This window comes from Aulonocara stuartgranti (assembly GCF_965226115.1).
Source record: "Aulonocara stuartgranti genome assembly, chromosome: 14".
Classification (NCBI taxonomy): domain Eukaryota; kingdom Metazoa; phylum Chordata; class Actinopteri; order Cichliformes; family Cichlidae; genus Aulonocara; species Aulonocara stuartgranti.
Window position 1 is genome coordinate 11,164,028 of NC_138950.1, and position 20,119 is coordinate 11,184,146.

Consider the following 20,119-nt stretch of genomic DNA (forward strand, 5'->3'; position numbering starts at 1 on the left):
GTACACCACCACGATGGATTTTAAATCAAATAATAATAATAACGAACAATCACATTGTATTACAACTTACACTATAGGAGGACAGCAATGTCCTTGGTACTAGAAATAAACTGCTGGTTGCCTGATAATTGCATGTAGTATTTTTGCTGTCAGCAACAGAATGTAAGTAGTTGCGGCAATCAACATCCAACAGCCTCAGTCTCTCAGCAACCACTTGCAATTGCAAGGCAGTTGCGCCGGTTGTCTGTTAGGACCTGTTTCCAAACAGCTCCAGTCTGACTCACACTGACTGCAATCACACAGACAGACCGATTGCAAAGGTTGCTGTTTAATTTATAAGCACAGGCATATTTCAATCAATCAGTCAGTCCGAATCTAAGAAGTGAGTGTGAATTCTGTGTCTGTAGCCAGCAGTGGATTTACAAATTTCTGATTCATTGCAAACAGATTGCATGCAATTGACCGCTTAACCTCAACTGACTGCAAGTGGTCGCAGACCTCGTCCCTATTCTTAAAGGAGCTATTTCAAAGGCAATGAATGAGATCACAAGCTCACTGGACCCGTACTTTCAGATCAGAATTAATTGGACAGTTTATTGACATGTAGTTACATAATCAGGTGAACACTGTTAGCACTTTATTTTATGACAGATTAAGAAGAACGAAAAGGTTGATTCTGTTCATCTGGACGTAGCGTTTTCAATGGGAGAAACGTTTCGTCACTCATCCAAGTGACTTCTTCAGTCTCAGCTGACTGCAGGTTTCCCCAACCTTGTAAACAGTACATTTGCACAATAATTGAAACCAGCCCACTGAATGAGCAATGGCCTGTGAGGTCAGTTCCTTGATCATTACTATGCTTTTCAGAGATGGTCTTTCCCTTTTCACGTAAATGGCCTCCTTAACTCCGCGCTCAAACTAGCGATCCTCTCTGTCCTCTGTGTACATCCTCATCATTGAAAGAGGGTCCACTGGCCTGTAGGTGTAAATAGACTGCAGAGTCCTGGTCTGATGAGGTAGCTCTTCTGTGTTGTGCCATCCGCTTCACGAGAGATTGTTTGGTTTCCCTGATGTATAAATCCTGGCAATCCTCCTGGCACTTAACGGCGTACACTATGTTACTCTGATTGTGTCTGGGGACCCGATCCTTGGGGTGGACGACTTTTTGGGCCCAGCCTGTTTTGGGGTTTAAAAGCCACAGAGACTGTGTTTAGAAAAAATGCGTCTCAGCTGTTCCGATATTCCTGACACATAGGTGATCACTATGGATTTTTGCTTAGGCAGCAGTTGTTCTTCTCTCCTGGATTGGCTGGAGGTTTCTTTAGGTGCCTTCCCAGCTTTGACAATGTCCAGCTGGGACAACCACATTTACTCAGGGCCTTCTTGTTGGGGAAACCTGCAGTCAGCTGAGACTGAAGAAGTCACTTGGATGAGTGACGAAGCGTTTCTCCCACTGAGAACACTACGTCCAGATGGACAGAATCAACCTTTTGGGATTTACGTACCTGGATGATTGAGCATGCATCAAGACATTAAGAACTGTTGAACTTGCATTTGTTATCTTTTAACAAGAATTTTCAATATGAGCTCCAAACTTGATGCAAGTGAAATAAGCCATAATTAGACTAAAAAAAGCTAAAGAAACCTTTAAACTTTTGGTGTAGCCAACATACTGCAACATTTTTGTGAAACTACTGAATTAAAGCTGAAAGTCTGCATGCCCATCACATCTCAATCGGACTTAACTGTAAGGTTTGCAAGGCTATTGTACTAGTCTTGTGTCTTACTGACAGGCTTTAATTTGATAAGGGAAACCTCTATGCAAGATAATTAAAGTAAAAGAATTTAAAATCCTTTGCAAAAACAGAATCCCAGGACACAACTGAGTGCAATAATGGTGGTTTTTATTGCAAACAAAGGAACATAATACAATCTATCAAACTTCCATCTCCGATTCATGTGAGACATCAATCATTCAAATGACAATGTACAAAATAATTGGTCACAAACTCTCAAGAACAAATACAAAATGCAGTGAAAACAGGATCGCCGCCTATGTTATCATGAGACAAGCTCCTCAATGCTCGAAAGATAAACTAATACTCAGAAAATTACAGACCTCATACAAAAAATAAGATTCTTCAATAATAATAATAATAATGATAAAAAAAAGCCAGCATATTTACAGGACAATAATATTTTCTATGAATCTGGCTTGACTAAATTCCCAGTGAAACTTTGCTTATTGCAATTCTCTCAGTAACCAACTTGTTACATGTGTCCTTCTTTTAAAATGTATAAGGCATGACAATCAACCTTTTGTCAACTCTAATGCTTTGATAACAGCAAATCTTAAATATGGAGATGAAATACATATTAAAGAACCAGTCGGTCCTCCTCTTTAATGATATTAATAGTTTTAAGTTCCTAAGCTTGTGCATTGCTCAGCCCATTTAAGGCACCAACTATTCAGTAGGGGAATCCAGAACAAACTGTACACCAACATTTAAACCGAACCGAGAGAACAGCTAATCCTAAACGAAACCTAATCCCAATATGTACACGTATAGAAACATTTGTGATGAGAAATAAAAAGCAAATAGTTTCATTTACATGCAAACAACTACAAAAACAAACAAAAAAAACATTCATCACTCCAGCTCATTTTTGTCTTTCTGAGATGTAGCTGAGACTGAATAAGAAACTGAAGCAGACAGCTATGAATCATCGGCCATAGAAAAAAAAAAAAAGAAACAAAACGCACATGCAGACATGGACGTGCTATATATCAGAGAGCCCGGGCACTTCTGTCGCCGAGTGTGATGACGGGGGGAAAAAAATAAAAGTTAATTAAAAAGCCTGAAGTCTGAGGCAAGGACTGCTCCTTGAATGTGGGCTACAGTGGCAGATGTGTGGCGGGCGGGTGTGTGTGTTTTGGCGATGAGAGTGAGAGCGAGCTGAAGAGATTAAAGTAGTTTATTCTCAGCTTCTAAACCTTCAACCAAAGCTCTGGCATGAGAAATCAAGGGCGGAGAAATATTTTTGGTTTTTTTAAGTGCGTCCAAAATCTATTAAACCTCATAATAATAAATACACCTGACCTCCTGTCCTGATCTGACTTTAATACATATTCATAGACTTTTCTCTAGCTGTAACACACAAGCTGACTAAAGTGGTGCGTTTCCAAAAGGGTACGTTTTCCCATTCATGCGAGACTTAGCATAGGTCACTTTGATTCATGTATCATTCCTGAGGAAACAAATGGCTGAGGTCAAATCAAGCAGGAACAGATGAGATCACTGATGATGTCGACTTTTTAGCTTTAACTTAATATTCCTGGGGTTTGTTCCAAGTTTTTTGTTGTTTGTAGGAAAAAAGAAGAAAATATATATATTTCCCTTGGGGAGCCATTGCAGAGACAGCTTTAACCTACATGGTTCTGATTTTTTCATTCATGGATTAAGTTTCCCGTTTCCATGATTGCTGCGTATCCTCGGAGGAGCCAAACCCCAGCATTAGGGCCTGTACAGTAGTGACGTCAACTGCTCGCGACGTTTCCAAGCTACTCAAACAATCACACTTTAAACAAACACATCCAATCTGAAACTGAAGGATCAGTTTATTAGTACTCCTTCTCCATTTGTTGCTTATTTACAATAATGAATCACGACACTAGAGTGTCGAGCGGGAGCAGTGAAACTGTTGGTGGTTTATGGAGCCGCGTAATGTTAGATGATGACAGCCGTTACAGTCACATCTGGTATTTATAACACATTACTTTGAAGTGAAGTTTAAAAAAAAAAAACCCTATTGGTGTTGGTCTTACCGACAGAAATCCGAGGATAGTGAGGAGGGAAAATGGAAAAGACAGCATCACAGCCTGTTATCATGGCTAAGTGGGGAAGGCCAAGGCCCGGGTGGCTTCTTTTGATGTTTGCTCACAACTGTAATAACAGAGTTGTGCTTTTCACTGCATGAATGTGACTGAATTAACACATTTCTCCACTGAGTAAAATGAGTAAGTTAATATCAAAGCAAATGTTTTAATTCTACTTAGGGTCTGCGCTTTTTCTGGATTAGCCATTCGAAGTAGCTACATTCACTGATTATAGTTTTTAATTAGTCTGCTATTACTGTGCTGCTAACCTAAAGTGTCAAACATTTTCTGCTGTCTCACATTTAAAGAAATCGTCTTCCAAAAAACCATGGCAGATAGCAATGACTGATTTTTTTTTTTTCATTCGCAGTTTTATCAGATCAGGTGTTGAGTTGAGCGGTTTACTAGCCCCTTTTGCTTTGTACATAGCTGCTGTGACTTCAAATCCATGGGTGTTTTCAAATCAACCAGGCCTGGCATTTTACAAACAACAACTATATAACAAAATAAAATAATTGGAGCTGAAAGTAAAACTATATCCACAAAGTGTGACTGCGCTCAGGTTTTCCATAGTATAACAAAGTTCCAGGAGATGCTGTGAAATGACAAAAGCCACAGAAGAACTGTGCACGGGGGCAGCGTCTATGTAAAGTCAGCTTTCTTTCCTTTGGTACAATGCCTGTGTAATTCTCCCTTTTAAACACGACTTTCCCTTTCACTTACAAACATACTTTGGAAAACAAAAAACCCAAAACAAAACCATGCAATATAATTTGCTAGAAATACTGATCGCGGTCATGATAAACAGCTCGCCTGTACGAAAAGGCTGTAAGCAATCATGAGATCATTTTTTTTAATGCCACAGAATTTAATGGGAGCAGAGCTCAGTCAGTCAGGGCAATAAATACTTCACTGACAAGGCTTTGAACACCTGACATGTGACCTGCGACAAAGACAGGTAGCAAACACGAGAACGAAAAACCTCATTCACATCAGATGAAACGTCACTGTACGCTGAAGCCTCTTAAACCTACACAGATAATATCACCGAGGCGCTCCAGCATATTTGCAGCTCCTTGAAATGCCACAAAAGTGAAACGCAATCCATGTCCATGTCCTTAAGGTTTAAGTGGTTAAAATCAAGGCAGAGCAGTATTGTTCAAAGAGCTCATTGTGAGACTGAGCTGAGAAATGTTCTTTTATCCTTTAACTGAAATGACACAGCTTTTAATGATATTTAAATCTGTCATTTGTCAAATTATTCTCAGTCAGCTGTCCATTTCTCCCCCTCCATTTGCTTGTTTCTTCAAACATACCACTCCCTGCGTGAAATCACAGATCCGTCCATGTGGGACACGTAGTCGCTGTCTGTACCATTGTCATAGCAGTCCTCCGGGAGATAGGGGGAGCCGTTGTTGACTATGGGGCTGTGCACAGGAGGCCCGCAGGGGTGCATGTTTTGGCTGTTGTAGTGATCTGGGTAGTAGTTTCCCTCCTTGAAACCCCTGTTGGCATCTCCCCTGTCGACCCAGTCGTCCCTGTCTTTGCGCTCAGGTGTGTAGTCGGGGTAAATGATATCCCCACCCAATTTGGGTTTCAGATCCTGGCTACCTTTGCTCGTTTTGTCCCCGTAGACCTCTTGCAGCTCGTGCGGCTGCAGCACGTCCAGCTGAGATTCCTTCTGCATGTCGGAGGGTCCCAAATACTGTTTGGTGTAGTAGTCCCCTCTGAAGGTTCGACGTTGGTGCATATAGCAAGCCCCGCCAAGGATCAGCAAGAGGATCAGGAAGAGAACTCCTCCCACTGCCCCACCAACTATAGTACCCAGGCTGCTGTCGTGTAAGGACGCCAAGGTGGGGGAGGTGAACGGGGATCTCCGCCGGTCCACAGCAGTGCCGGTTCCAGGGGTGTCGTGGAGGACAGAGGCAGTGGTGCTGGCGGCTGCGGTGGTGGGGGGAGGATCTGCAGAGCAAATGTGATGAAATGATTTAAACCAGAGAGGAAAGACAGCAGATGGAGAGACAAATCATAAAACTGAAAGGAAGAAAGACTACACTTTATGTTCTGTAACAAAGCAAGTGCGAATGGTTTTTAGATCAATTTATACCAACACTGCACAGACACATGCCTCTCTTGAGAGAGAGAGAGAGAGAGAGAGAGAGAGAGAGAGAGAGAGAGAGCCTGCTGAAAGCTGTGCTGTAGAGCAAAACGGGGGGAAATAAGCAGGGCAGAAAGAGGTTAAGTGTTAAATGTCAATGTGTGCGTGAACATGACAGTGAGACGGAGAGGGATCGGAGCACGTGCACTCCTACGCATCAGAGAAAGTGTGATTAGCTCTCCCCTCTTTTTTCCCCTCTAAACTCTGCTGTGGGGAAGTCATGTGAGAAGCTGAAACACTGATCGATGTGCGGTTCCTGCATCTGATTTGCTCTCTGCTACAGCTGCAGAGGAAAGGGCTGCCTGGAGCTCAAGGTCAGGATAAGTGCTTCCATGATGACCTCCAGCTTCTGAAACGAAGAGCAGTCTGACACTCCTTGTCGATCAGTGCGCAGGCAGATCAAAGGCCCGACTACAAAGCAATATGACTCGCACTAATAAAAGGTCTGCATCACCAGGAGGTTCTTAAGTACTAGTTATCAAAATCTGAATCCCCATAGAGCTATAATGATTTCCATGATTTGGTAACTGAGTAAGAATCTAATTACCTACAATTACACACAGTGTGTGAGCCTGAAGGATCAGGAGTAAAGCAAAAGCAGGAGAGAGGAAAAGGAAGACAGATCAAGGTTGGAGAACCGATATACTGGCAATCACTTCCTTCATCAGTCACCATCAATCCCACCCTGCAGCGGCACATTTTAACCCCACGCAGATTACAAGCGTCTGCAACTATGTAGCTGATCATTTGAGAGACGAGCGGCCAAAAACCACAAGGCTGCGTACGCAACTGGGAATGTGAAACAGCTACACCAAACAGCTCCGGGGAGGGTGAGGGTGTGGGGAGGAAATATCACTGAGCTCAACCCAACTATCTCTACAGGACAGAGAGGCAAGGGGCCGCATGTCCAAGTTGTAATATCTGACAAGAGAAGCAAGATAATTGCTCAGCGCAAGTCCATCTCGGACAGGATGTCAGCTGTGCTTTTGTTTGGAGCGGGACTCCAAACCAGGACTGTACGCAGATGGAGCTTGACAGACTTTTTTGGGACATCTCCAGCTCACTCCTTTCGACAATGGGAAACCAAAAAGACTGCGTGTGTTAGAGGAATACGTGGCCAAAAGCAGCAGTAGCTTTGTTTGGAATAGGATTAAAAGAAGGAGAGGAGAAATGAAAATAAAATGATGTAGAGTTCTCAGGATCCGCACCCTGATGGCAGACGGGGGCAGTTCAGTGAGCTGCATGTTTTATGACAAGAATTGTATCAATGGATCTACAACATTCAACAAATCCAACTGCAGGGAAACCCCAGTATACAATTAAGAGGTTTTCTCTACTTGATAGTCTCATTTCTGAAGTGCTCAATTAAACTAATTCGATCATAATTTGTGCAACTGCAGCTGTAAAAAAAACAACAACTCCTCAATAACATATTTCATGGTGTACAAAAACAAACTTGTGTGTACTGCAAATCTGCAAGCACAATTCACTAGGTCCTGCTGTGAAACTTGACCTCAAACAAAACACAGAGAAAGGCTACATGAGTGCGTACTCTGCTGAGCAAGCAGGGGTAAACACCCGCTTCCTTATCTGAAACATCTAATGTTGCCAAAGCCACAACACTGGAAACGTTTGGTACTGATACTCTATCTGCACCCCGTGCTCCTCTGTTGCCAGGAATGTGTGGAAGCGGATCAGGGCAGGGGCATTTATACGTATATAAAGACCTAGCTCTGCTAAAAGTGTTGATATGGGCCCTGATTTAAAAAAGAATTTAATCCTACATGAGAAAAGCATGAAAAATGCAAAAAGGCAGTTATTCATTTTAGTTTCAGAGTGAGTAAGCTCTCAAGATTTCCTGAGATGACATCAGGATTTTCACTCTAATCTGATTGCAGGGGCTAAGCTGACCCCTCTTGGTTTTAATACAATGGCTGTTTTGATTTATTTTTAGGGACCTTCCTGGCAACTAATTTACTAGTTGTCTAAATTAGTCAAACAACTTTTCTTGTGAAAACCCTGGAGATGGTTAAACAACAAAACCAAAAAAAGAAAAAAACAACAACAACAACAAGAGAGCTGTTAAATAGCTAGAGAGAGAGAAAAGGGAGAAAAAATACCTTGTACCCAGATGTTCACAACCTGACTGCTGGTACCGATGTCATTCGTCACTTCGCAGTGATAGACTCCAGAATCATTGCGCTCCAATGGCCGAGTGAAAGCAAGGCTATTGTTTGAGATCTCAACACCCTCAGGCATCAAGCCATCCAACCTGTACACAAATTAAACATGACAGACAGACATTTCAGCGTGCTGTACAACAGAGAAAAAAGCCTGCAGGACTGGAAAAAAAAACATCACTACTTCATATTTAAGATAAATCATTTTCGATGTACAACTGAAAAAGGCTATTCAAGACTTGCGATGACATCACTGCGCTGTTGGTCCAGTTTTCCTGGTGCAACTATTATAAGATCACATGATAATCTGAGCTGCCTGCTCTGCCATCAGTTGAGAGGAAAAAGCTTTCTGCATGAACACAAGGTCTGGCCCAAAAGAGGTTGGCTGTCTAGACTTTACTGAGGCTGTCAGCCCAAATGAGAGCATAGTCCTTGTTTTCAAAGCAAGATGATGACAAAGAGCTGCCAATAGGCCAGCGCTGCTCTGATGCATGAACTGTTTGGAATCTTTTTATTTATAGCAGGGAGTCTTCCCGATGGGCGCAGCAGTGCATTCGACAGCTCCAGTGTCCAGGCCCGAAAGTTATGCTGGAGGTAATTTATAGACTGAGGCTTCTTCACTTCATTGCTTCACTGAGGTTTGTTTAAACCCATCTTAGATATATGCAAATGAACCAAACAACAGCTGATCAGTCCCGTCGTAATTGCTAATGAAGCGTCCCTTGAGCCCGGTATTGGACGAGCTACTGATCAACTAAGCTAACACACAAGTTTCAGGGTACTTCCGTGTGAGTGAGATTTTACTTGATGACCCATAGAGAGTATTTACCCCTGGCTTCTATTATTTACATTCTTCAGTAGTGCAGATCATGAATATAAACTCCCGACTGCTTTAAGACAACAAAAGATTTTTCTCGGGTTTATGAGTTGACAAGTGCGTCGCTTTTACAGCACTCAAACTCTACTCAGCGCTGCAAAGGTTACAACAGCTGAGTCTAAGCAGTACCTGGCCTTGAATTCCTTAAGTCCAAATTTAGATCTATAGCTGGTGGTGCTGTGCAAACAAGATAACTCAGATGAAATGATTAATGCATTCTGTTTTGCAATAATGCTCTTGGATTGCCTTCAGCACTTTCCTTTCCAAATTAATCCCCTGCCTGGGTACTGCAGATTTAGTTTATTCCACATTTAGTCAGTTTATCCATTTGAATTACAACTGAAAGAACTTGTAAGCTTTTCACAGTTTGCAAGTAACTGTGTTAATTATTGAGCTATTTGACTGACCAGTATAATAATGTGTGTGAGAGATATAATGCATTTTTTGTATTTCACATATCAGAGACTGTTGAGGCATACTGACCTGGTCCATGTGAACTGACGCGCAGCTGGGTTGGCCTTGGCTTCACAGTTTAATTTCACATTTGCTTGGCCAGCGTACCAATTTTTGCTAATTCCCATGATGGATACCGCTGGTGCAACTGTAAAACAAAATACAATAAAAAATCTTTAAAAATCACAGTTTTACTGTACTTTTTTTAACCTCCTCCTGCAGTCGGGTTGGTCACACTGACCATCATTTATTCTCTTTTTTTCTTTTTCAAGTTAAAAGACTTGGACTTCACAATCAGTCATTGTGATCCCTGCAGCTTGATGACAAATGAGCTTTTCCGGAGGAAACAAAGCACGTATTATAAAGCACAGCAGCACACGACGACAAAGAAAAGGCTTTGCAGGACTGTAACAGGGCACAGGATCTGTTGGTGAAAGCGAGCCAAGCGAACAAACAAATGATCCTGGGTTGGTGGAAAGTTCGAAAATGACAGACTCAGACAGCAGATGAACTGCAGCTAATAATACACTCTACTGCGTCGCCACGACAAAGGGGAAAAAAAAAAAAAATCAAGGAAGACGGAAGGATGCCTAAATGAAGCCCAGCACATGCCACTGTAATAAAACATGGCAAACACTGTCTTAGATATCCAATTTTTCATTTTGATTTCTCTGGAGGATAAATGAGGAACTCATTATTTCGCACAAGAAGATGTCTTGGCCCACAATGTCCGCTGACCCTTTTCACACGGTTCAACGTTGAAATTGTGCTTCTTTTGCACTTAGAATCCCTTGCCTCTGCACTTGGTGTGATTTATTGAGCTGGGAAGCTCCTTTCTTCCCATATTAACCTTGATTTTTCTGCGTCTCCATCCGCTGCCCCCAGCAGCCCGAGTCTGCTACTTGAATTCCTGCTGAGGTCTGATCAATATTTCATAAAACACCTTCATTAGCCTGCACTCACACAGTCCAAACACAGAGTAACGTTACTGCTCGCCAAGGAAGTATGCATCAATGATTAGAACATTAAGACGACTCCTAAATTGCTCTTTTATAGGCGAGGAAGAAACATTTACTGAGCATGCTCATTGCAAATCAAGGCAGCAGCACGGGTTAATATTGATAAAATACACTGGTTGTTTTAGGGCTAAAAATATAGTGTTATAATAATGATGATTATTTTGTTCTATATTGTAAAAGCATTTCAGTGCAGTGGCTGCAGGATTATATTTGACACTTTTACCTCTACATACATTTTCAGCTGTGTCTGAGACTTTTGTTTTGTTTTAAAGACAGCTGATTTTTTAAAGTGATGATTAATAATTTTATTTATCTGTATTAGCAGCCTCAGTGTTGACATTAAAAACAAGGATGCAAAGATTTGATATGTGCATGCCAGATCAAAGTGGTAGATGTATCTCAGTATCAGCAACTAGTGTGAGAGATAACATAGCACGAAGGAAGCTATCAGCACTTTGGAGGGATTTCACACAGCTATACCAGCAGCTTTTCTTTATGTGTTGGGAGAATTTTTTTTTACTTAACTGAAATCTATGGTCATGTGAGTTGACACAACAGTGTTTTAGCGCCTCTTCCTCTTCCTTTAAACGTATTATGTTGAGTGATAGAGAAATTACACAAGGAGGACATTGGCTGAGTGTAATGCTTGTTCAGTAGATTTTATCGCTTTTATGGTAACATAATGTGTTGTACACAACTTTACTAATATTATTTCACTTCAGCTGACTCTTGGAAGCTCATGACATGTGTATGGTTTTGTGGCTGTAAATGAAAGCAGCCTAAACATTCTCTCAGAGCTAAGACAAGACTATGATAATGTGCTTTAAATTTACCTTGAGCCTGTTTTTATCTGTTATTTTACTAATTAATACAGAATCAGTACATTTTATTAACTGCTACATTTTATTTAAACAAAGTTAGAAAACCAATGTTAATTTAAGCCTGCAAGGATGATTCCTTGGCTCTTCCTCAGCAGGAATACAGCCAATTAATTCAACACTGGTATTACAGCCACACTGTGTATCTGCAGTTAGCCAAAACTAAGGTATCTATATTGGAAGGTCTTATGTTTCATTACTTACACTGGACATTTAGCATGTAGGGTATACGAAACTCTGTCTGCAGGGCTGGGTGTCTCACCACACAGGTGAGTGTCTTCCCCTGGGCGGAGCTCCGTGGCTGCCACATGTAGCGCACATGTACGGTGGTGATGCCGTTTGCCTCATTCTGACTCTGCTTCTCAGATCGCCCGTACAGCTCCGTCTCCCAGAAAACCTCGGCTTCAGGAAGACCACGCTCTGCAATGCAGGTGGCCACCAGTGACTCATTGCCACCATCCAGCAGAGCTGTGGGGCCTGCGGACACGTACACTTTTGGCTCCACTGTGTAAAGGGAGAGTGAAGAGAAGGAGGAGGGGGAAGAAATGACAGAACGGGGGAAAGATTACAAAATGAATATCGATCCCGTTGTGAACGAATATGAATAAATAATGCCCGGAGGCTTCAGTGTACTTAACTGCCAAAAGAGCACAGATTGACTTCTTCCATTTCACCTATATGCTTTAAAAATTAATGAACCACGCCATTCAATTATATGTACACATTTCTGTGGAGACTTCTTTATTGCTGTGTGTCAAAAATAAAGTATGTCTGAGTGAAGGTAATACAAAGCAGTAACCTCCATTAGTCCTGTTCTGTGAAAAGTGCATCAATACCTGAAGCAGGCATGGGACTTTGAAGAAAAACACTGTGCAGCCAACACTGTGCTGTGTTTATATTTGACTTTGTTGTACTGGAAGACGAGGAGCTGAGTTACCGTACTCTTCTCAGCACTTTAGAGGTGAAGTAATGATACACCAGCTTCCTGAGAACGACTCAATGTTTAAACGCAACAAGGATTTTCTCAACAGAGAAACAAAACAGATCCATGTGAAGGGGACATGACTAGAATTCAACTCTCTACCTGTTGTGTAAAGCAGTAAAAACGGTTTGTCTTATTCTAATCTATCACAAAATAAACATATCACAAACCATTGCCTTATTCTTTGTCCCGCAGTGCACAATCTGAACCGTCTCCCCCCTAGCTGCCTCTTTTAAATGAAGACTAACAGCTGTTCCACTTACTACAGTGGTGACAGTTTTAAAGGTGGTGCACGGGGGCAAGCGCTGCAAGGCGAGACCATCATCTTTAAGACACCTCAGACAGGCAGGAGTTCCAACAACAAATTCAAATAACTACCGGCACCGCCTTTTTCCAAAAATAACCTGGCGTCTCCTGTCCCGGGGTGGGGACGCTGCTCTTAGTCCTCTACCTCACATTATTCACTCCCTCCTCCCTGCCCCTCCTTGCAGGCCTCTGACTATAAACAGTAGCAGCTCTGTGTTCGGACGCGAGCTGGCTGAAGCATCAGAATACCTAAATCAGTCAGGGGTGTTAATTTGAAGTTGCTGTCAAAAAGGGAGGGGGACGCTTTGGATGAGTTGAAATCTGTTGGGGGAAAGGGTAACGATTTCCCTTCAGCAATCTGGCTGCTCTGGCCCTTTCCTGTCCACAAATGCAGACTAAACGCTGAGTGGAAAGCTCTATAAAGAAAAGGTTTAAAAGCATGGTCAATGGCCATGCACTTAAACACTGGAACATTTTTACGGTAAAATCTAGCATAAAAAAATAATAATTAGAAATATTAACTGTTTGAAGCAGTAGTTCGGGTATGGCAACAGACTGGAAAAAGCCATCTCTTTGCTGGGCTCTTTTCTCAAGAACAGAGTTGCAATTTGGGCCATATGAACAGTCAGAGGAGCTTAAACCTCTAAAGAGTTATCAGCAGGACCATTTATTAGTACACACTTACATCTTGCCAGTAATTTAGTGTGTTTTGTTTAAAAGACAGCCAATTATTTTTTCAGTAGTTTTCCTTTTGCCCTGCAAGTATCTGAAAACAATGGGTCATGTGTCAAAATTTCCTCCTTTGGTTCTTTCCGATTGTTTAATGTCGAGGACTTTTGGCTCACATAGCAAAGAACATTTCCTGTTGAACTGTTCCTTAAAAGCTTTGGCCCTTTTTATGAGTTGCTGTTGACACAAAGATAAAATGAAAGAACGTGAGAAAGCTAATACAATTATTGAGATTGTGCCTCACAGTACTGATACTATTCATAGCAAGTTTTGCATCACGATTGTGTGAGGTTTGAAATTAACCTGACGTCTCTTGCACCTGTTGATCATTATGAAGTTTGTCGTGACTTTGGTGCATTATTCATGGGCTTGAAAGTATCATTGATTTACTTTAGTCCACTTGAAAGGAACGAAAACGCAGTCATCTGTCTTCGCATAAACCTCAGAGTATAAACAGGAATCAAAACTGGGAATCTTAAGTTAACTTACAAACTGAAGCTGAAACTAAAACAACTTTGATTTACACTGGAAAACCAATATTATGTACACAATCGCATGCTGGATTAACCATGACGTTTTCTCCAGAAACCTTTGTTTTATTCAGAAATTCTTGTTTGCTGTGGTTGTTGTTCACATTGGACTTGTGACAGTGGGGCTGCATGATCAAAAGAGTGGCGGAGGAAACTGTAAAAGTCACCTCTAAACAAAGCAGAGATGAGGAAGGCACTCCTCTCTGAACCTGCTGACATTTGGTGTTGTAATCGTGATGTGCCTTCTCACAGAGAAATACCCTGTGAGATAATCTACATTCCACTTGACATGTATCATACTGCAAAGAATATACACCACACCCTAATTACATCTGAAATGTAAAGTAGGACTAAGGATGTGCTTTTGTGTTTGAGTGTGGATATATGCATCCATATAAGACCCACCCACCCCCCCAAAAAACAAAAACAAAATATGCAAGAAGGTGTTCAGAGAAGACAGAAAGCTGTAACTGAACCCTGTGAGGTTCTAGACACCGTGGCTGTCACAGCAGCACTTAATGTACCGCTCATTAGACATCAGAGTCTCCTTCAGTCTCTGGAGGATGATGAGAACCTGCTGCTGCCTACACTGCAATCTCCTCCTCTCAGCAACGGCACCAATTTAGGGCTTGAAACATACGCTGACCACAGGGAAAGTTCAGTGTTTCTGCTCCTCTGGAAAGTGAGGCTACAGTGAGAAACTTCTATGTAAAGGAACGTATGCTGCTTTCAATGTATGCTTTGTGTTTGGATAAAATAAGAACATACTAATGGGAAAACCCATTAAAATATAATACGGCTTTGTTTTGTTTATTTTATTTGGAAGCTCAGAAGGGATCCACAGGTAGTTTTCATTTTTAGTTTAGTGACCTGGCAAATAACCTTGCTTTGATTATCACTTAAGGACATAATGGACAAATGGTTAAAGGAGAGAAAACTATCAACAATCGTCACAGCCTTGAGGGAAAGAGGTGCAGACTGTAGTTGTAATCCAGCTTAGCAAAACGCAACTAAATGTCATGAGAGTCACCCTGTGTCACACCCTACAATTAAACTGTTGTTGCAAGCAACTAAGTTGCATTGAGCTGGGACACTCTGAACTTGCTGCATTATATTTATGTGCTTGCTGAATGAGAAGGTTTCCGTTTTGTGTCTTGCATGTAGGGCCTAAGTGACTTTACAGAGGATGCCATGGAAACTCTGTGAAACATTTGGATATAATGTTGTGAATATAAAAACAGTTACATTGGCTTTTCTTTTAAAGTAACAGTGGGGGAGGGAGATAGGTGGGACCACACCAAAGCAGCCTTTATGCAGCTTCAGATTCCTGCAGGGATTTAAATGTACATGGCATGTGTCCAGGCTGTAATTTAAACGTTAGGTTGCTTCAGGGAGCCGCTGTTTCCTCCAGGGCAGACACTGAGTGCTCACCTAGGCTTTGCTAAATCACAACAAACAATGACCTTCATTAAAAAGTGAGATTTAAGGACAATATGAAGAACCACTCAGTGAGGAAGTGAAGTGAGGAAGCAGTACTTTACCTAAAACATTAACATGGGTGGATGCTTGTGTATTGCCCAAAGGAAATGTAGCCACTTTGCAGGTGTAGGACCCGATATCCGTAAAGTCAACTCCTTCAAGGGTAATGGTGGCATCTCGTATTGAAGGGGAAACAAATGAGATACGTTTTTCATATTGTGAAGAATATGAGGTTCCAAACTCGGGATTAAATACCGCCAGGGTAATAGTGCCTGAAGGAAGACGACGCTCCCAGGAGCTCTGCGTGAAGCTGAGGCTGGGACCCACTTCTATTCGGCAGCCCAGTGTGATGTTCTTTCCCAGCACTGCATTCACTTTTTCAGGAACAACTACCTGGTTACTGCTCACACCTGCTGAGAGAAAAAACAGAGTTGGGATTCAGAAATACAAAAGACAGAGTTTCAGCTTATAATTAAAATGGGAAAAATGAATTTCTCATGACAATGTCACTTCATTGGATTAAGAGATTTTTTTTTAATTCTCTGGTGTGTAGCAGTGGAAGAAAATTGTCTGGGAAGTCACATAGATTCAATTTGCGTCTCCTCATCCAGTTTTTCAGTTGTAACAACACTGATATAGATGTACTATCACCACCAGACGATATTAAATTTGAAAAACAGTAGCTGAGATGAGCTAATTCAGGAAGATTTTTTTCTGGAGGATTGTGTCAACTCTCGGAAACAGAACATCAGCATATACTCACAAGGCATGTGGTATCTAACTGCACTACAACACATTTTTTCCCCCACTTATGTGAGATGTTGGACCAATTTTCTAATGTTAGCAGTGTGCACCAAACATAATGGAGCAATATATCAGAACATTCTGAGTAGTTTTCCCAAGGTTACACTAACAGCCATTTGTTTCATTCATGTTTCTTCCTGTGGTTGAAAAGCAGAACAAATATCTTCTGGGTTCTGGGTTGCTCTTAACAAGCAACACACTCTCACCACAGGACACTCAGCCTGTCCCTTTTGCTAATTATCAGAGTACCTTTTAAACAAGCAAGAAAACAATTTACTGGAAGGAGATGAAACAAAGCAAGCCAGAGGATGGCTTCATTGCCTATTTTTATGAGGCCCTTAATTTGAATTAAGGCCCACCACAGTTTTTTTTTTAAATGCAAACCGGAAACTTGGCTTTGAACATTAATGACCATCTGAATACTGTAGACAGAAAAACGAATACAGTACCACAGCAAAAAGTTACAGTTTGGTGAAATGAATGGTTGTGTCTTCACATTTGTATCATATCTGTATGTGTCAAAAGATTTATCTTGAAAAAAAGATAGATTTGACAACCTTTTAACACATATGAGGACCAATATCTATTAAAAGAGGCGTATGCTAGGATTAGCCTAGTTGTACATCACAAACCAACCATAAGTGTGTGACCACTGCCTTATGCTGATGACACCATTGTGTTTCTTACAAAATAATAAACACAAACTTTACAACAAAAAACTAACAATATACTATTTATAAGCTACATAAAAATAACCTAAACAAATAAGTTTTACAGAAGGAGCTTTCTCTGCATTTGTCTGTAATTGGTGTTACTAATAGTATGTAGTTACTGCATCTGCAAGAGTGATAGAGTTCACCAGGCTCTAGTTAACGGTAATTTCAGAAATTGGTGGGCACGAGGCTCGTTGTGTGTCACAATGAGCCTCGTGCCCACCAACATTTTCTGTCATTTTCTGTAAACACGCCTTAATCAGAAAATGACATAATCAGCACTACTTAACACTCAGCTAAGTTTCATTTGCAGCTCAGCAGGCAAATGATAGGAGTCAAAAGTTTGGCACATTGTATACAAGCGTTTTACTGATGGGTGCCCCACACATTGTGCATTGTGCATGGATGGATAATGATAATACAATGGGTGCATGCAAGAATACTATGCTGCCCCAAAGAAGAACATCAGCCTATGGAGTACAGAGTACATGTGCCAACCCTACTGTGTACAGAACTAAGAACCAAAACAAAGAAATCCTCTTTCTCCTTTTTGAATTGATCAAACCATGACACCAACAATCAGAACTGGATATTTTTATTGCCAAAGATTCTCATCCCTATCACTTTACAGATCACTGCTGACAGGCATGCGGCTGTGTTTAAACAAAACAAACAAAAACATCTAGTTTGGTGGGAATGAATGCTGTATCTTGGAAAGGTAACCTGAAATAAGTCTTAAATTGCAGGTTTCTGGCTAGTGCTCTAAATGGAAAAAAATCCTTCCTGTTTTTTTTTTTTTTCTAGAACAATCTCACCAATGAGTGATTGATTGACGCACGTTTACTCATTTTTCAGAGTCGTACAAAGACTTACAGCCCTGCTTCAGGTTGAAAAGCAGAATACATCCACCTTAAACTTTGTGAAAAAGTTGCATACATCAAACATAAAAAGGTGATTTTATTCAAAATAATCAAACAGTATTTCTTGGGTTTCTTGACATGCTTGCAGAGTAAGTTATATTTGGGAGCCATAAAGTTCCACTTTGTCCGTTGTCTCGGATGTGTATGGAGTAAAGCTTATAAAAGTGGTCCACTGGCTGGTATTTTGAGTTGCTGGCATGAATGTGAGCGGTAAGCCACAGCAATGCTATCTTGGTTTCTGAGGAATACAGCCAATGAGGCTGAGGCTCCCCGTGCTCCATTACGTCCCCTGTAATTTCAGTGACTACACACATACACACACGGACAAACAGACACTGAGTTTCTCTCTTCCAAAATAAGAAATAAGTGTGTGAACATGTGTGCGAGTCGGGCATATACTTTGAATGGCTGCTCAGTCTTAAATGTATGTTGCATTGTGTTGTGAAGGTTCATGCTGTACTGTCACATTTGGGCTTTCCTGAGTTTTTTTCTTCTTCCTCACACACATTTTCAAACCTTTCTGTGTGTGCAGACTGACCCAATACAGCTCTGCACTGCATCTAAACTTTTAACCTGAATTGTTTAGCCCAGGTGGCCTTATTTGCCATCTGCCTGAAAATGACATTTGGAAAAGTCACTCTGGGTCATTACTTCATTTCCCCACAAAAAAGTTTCCCCTATAATGTGCTTTGCAGTGCATTTGTTGCCCTGTGTTTGCATTATTTCTATAGGAGTCCTCTGGATGCACTGGTGTGGGGGAGAATCAGGGTCAGAGCCACATTCTCCACTCCACAGTCATCTGAGCCATCACAACAGCTGTTTTCTTTTTTGTCACCTTACTAGTGCAACTCATTTGTTTGGCTTGACGAAAGAAAAAAAGACAAATGCTTGACAGAGAGATCAAGACCTACAACGTATCTATGACAGAAACAAGAATGTAGATGGCAGGCTGATAAAACCCCCTCCTGCAGCACACTTACATACTTGGCATGCGTGACATTGTACTGATGTATGCAGACACGTGTCTCTAACCCAACTTCTCTTCAACATGCTCCACATTCTGCTGCTACCTGACACGACACCCCAACTGCTACTGTAGGTAGTTTATCTGACTCGTGTCAGTTTTCAGGCCAGTCAAAGCACACAAAGAAACTAAACTCCATCTATGCCATGCTCTGTTTGTTTTGCAGTAGGCATTTGAAAATAAGAGGGAACGGGGTGGTGGTGGCAGTGCGTGTGTGGGGGAGGTGTTTAAAGAGGACTCCACCCTTACCATTAGGGGAGTAGAGACAGATGGCCTCTGCATGGGATACCTACAGCCAGGAGGAGAGTAGGGAAACTTGGCACTGCTAGCTGCAACCATGAAAAACACAACCAATGCTCACAAACTAGAGCGCTGTGATAAATTGTCTAAAATACGGCAGGCAACTAAATGTAAGCAATGTGTTAAAAAACAGTGTTATACAGTTTAAATCAAGAAAATAGAACGCAGAGCTGAGGCACAGCTCAGATGTGTCACTAAGTTTATTATTGGTTATCCATCTAAAAAGTACGGCTTATGAAATAAACATACAAACAAAACTTATCATGCCGTCCAACTTTATATGTTGTCACTGTTTTTGACGCTTTATAATCCAGTTGGTTCAGTTTAAATGTGACACCTTAGCCTGCAGATCACGAAGACCTGCAAAACCTAACTTGGCCAAAGAGAAACAGGCTGCACTTTTGCCCCCTTTTCTCTTCAGAAACCCGAGGAAAGAATGAACTCATGGGAAGAGTACGCTTGCTCTTTGAAGAAATGCCTCATATTTGTTTCTTTCCCTGCTGACATCACTAATTGCGACAAGCTGCTCGGAAGACGCGATGGTAAATCAAAACCTTCCTTTTTGCCTGGCAACACTCAAACAGTCCAAGTCGGCCACTAGACGAGCCAAAATCTCCACCTATCAGAGACCCGACCCAGCTTCAGCCTTGACCTCCCCTGAGGAAGCAGTCTCGTGGCTTGAGATCCTCCCAATGAACCCTGCAGTCCGTTTCAGAGCAGTGTGAAACAAGAGGGATCCACAGCCAGCAACATTCATGAGCAGCAACAAAACAGACAATATGTCAGGTTCATGTAGACAAACTCCATGCATAGATTATCGTGTCAAACAGCACTCATGAGGAACTGATCTGAAGACCTCACAGGAGAAGAATGCAGACATAGGATCTGTG

The 20,119-nt window shown here is 41.5% G+C and overlaps 1 protein-coding gene across 3 annotated transcripts in view; it reads right to left on the minus strand.

Moving 5' to 3' along the window:
* Positions 1–1,883: 1,883 nt before the first annotated feature.
* The window catches only part of nectin3a (nectin cell adhesion molecule 3a), a 37,333-nt gene continuing 19,097 nt past the window's right edge, over positions 1,884–20,119 (minus strand). For 2 of the 3 annotated variants that reach the window (XM_082502660.1, XM_082502659.1), the window contains 5 exons: positions 15,531–15,881; positions 11,647–11,946; positions 9,576–9,693; positions 8,156–8,307; positions 1,884–5,839 (listed from right to left, as the gene is read on the minus strand). In XM_082502660.1, the coding sequence (XP_082358786.1) occupies positions 5,184–5,839; positions 8,156–8,307; positions 9,576–9,693; positions 11,647–11,946; positions 15,531–15,881 (1,577 nt within the window). In that variant the 3' untranslated portion in view covers positions 1,884–5,183. The remainder of the gene's footprint in view (positions 5,840–8,155; positions 8,308–9,575; positions 9,694–11,646; positions 11,947–15,530; positions 15,882–20,119) is intronic. The other variant, XM_082502661.1, reaches the window with a different exon arrangement.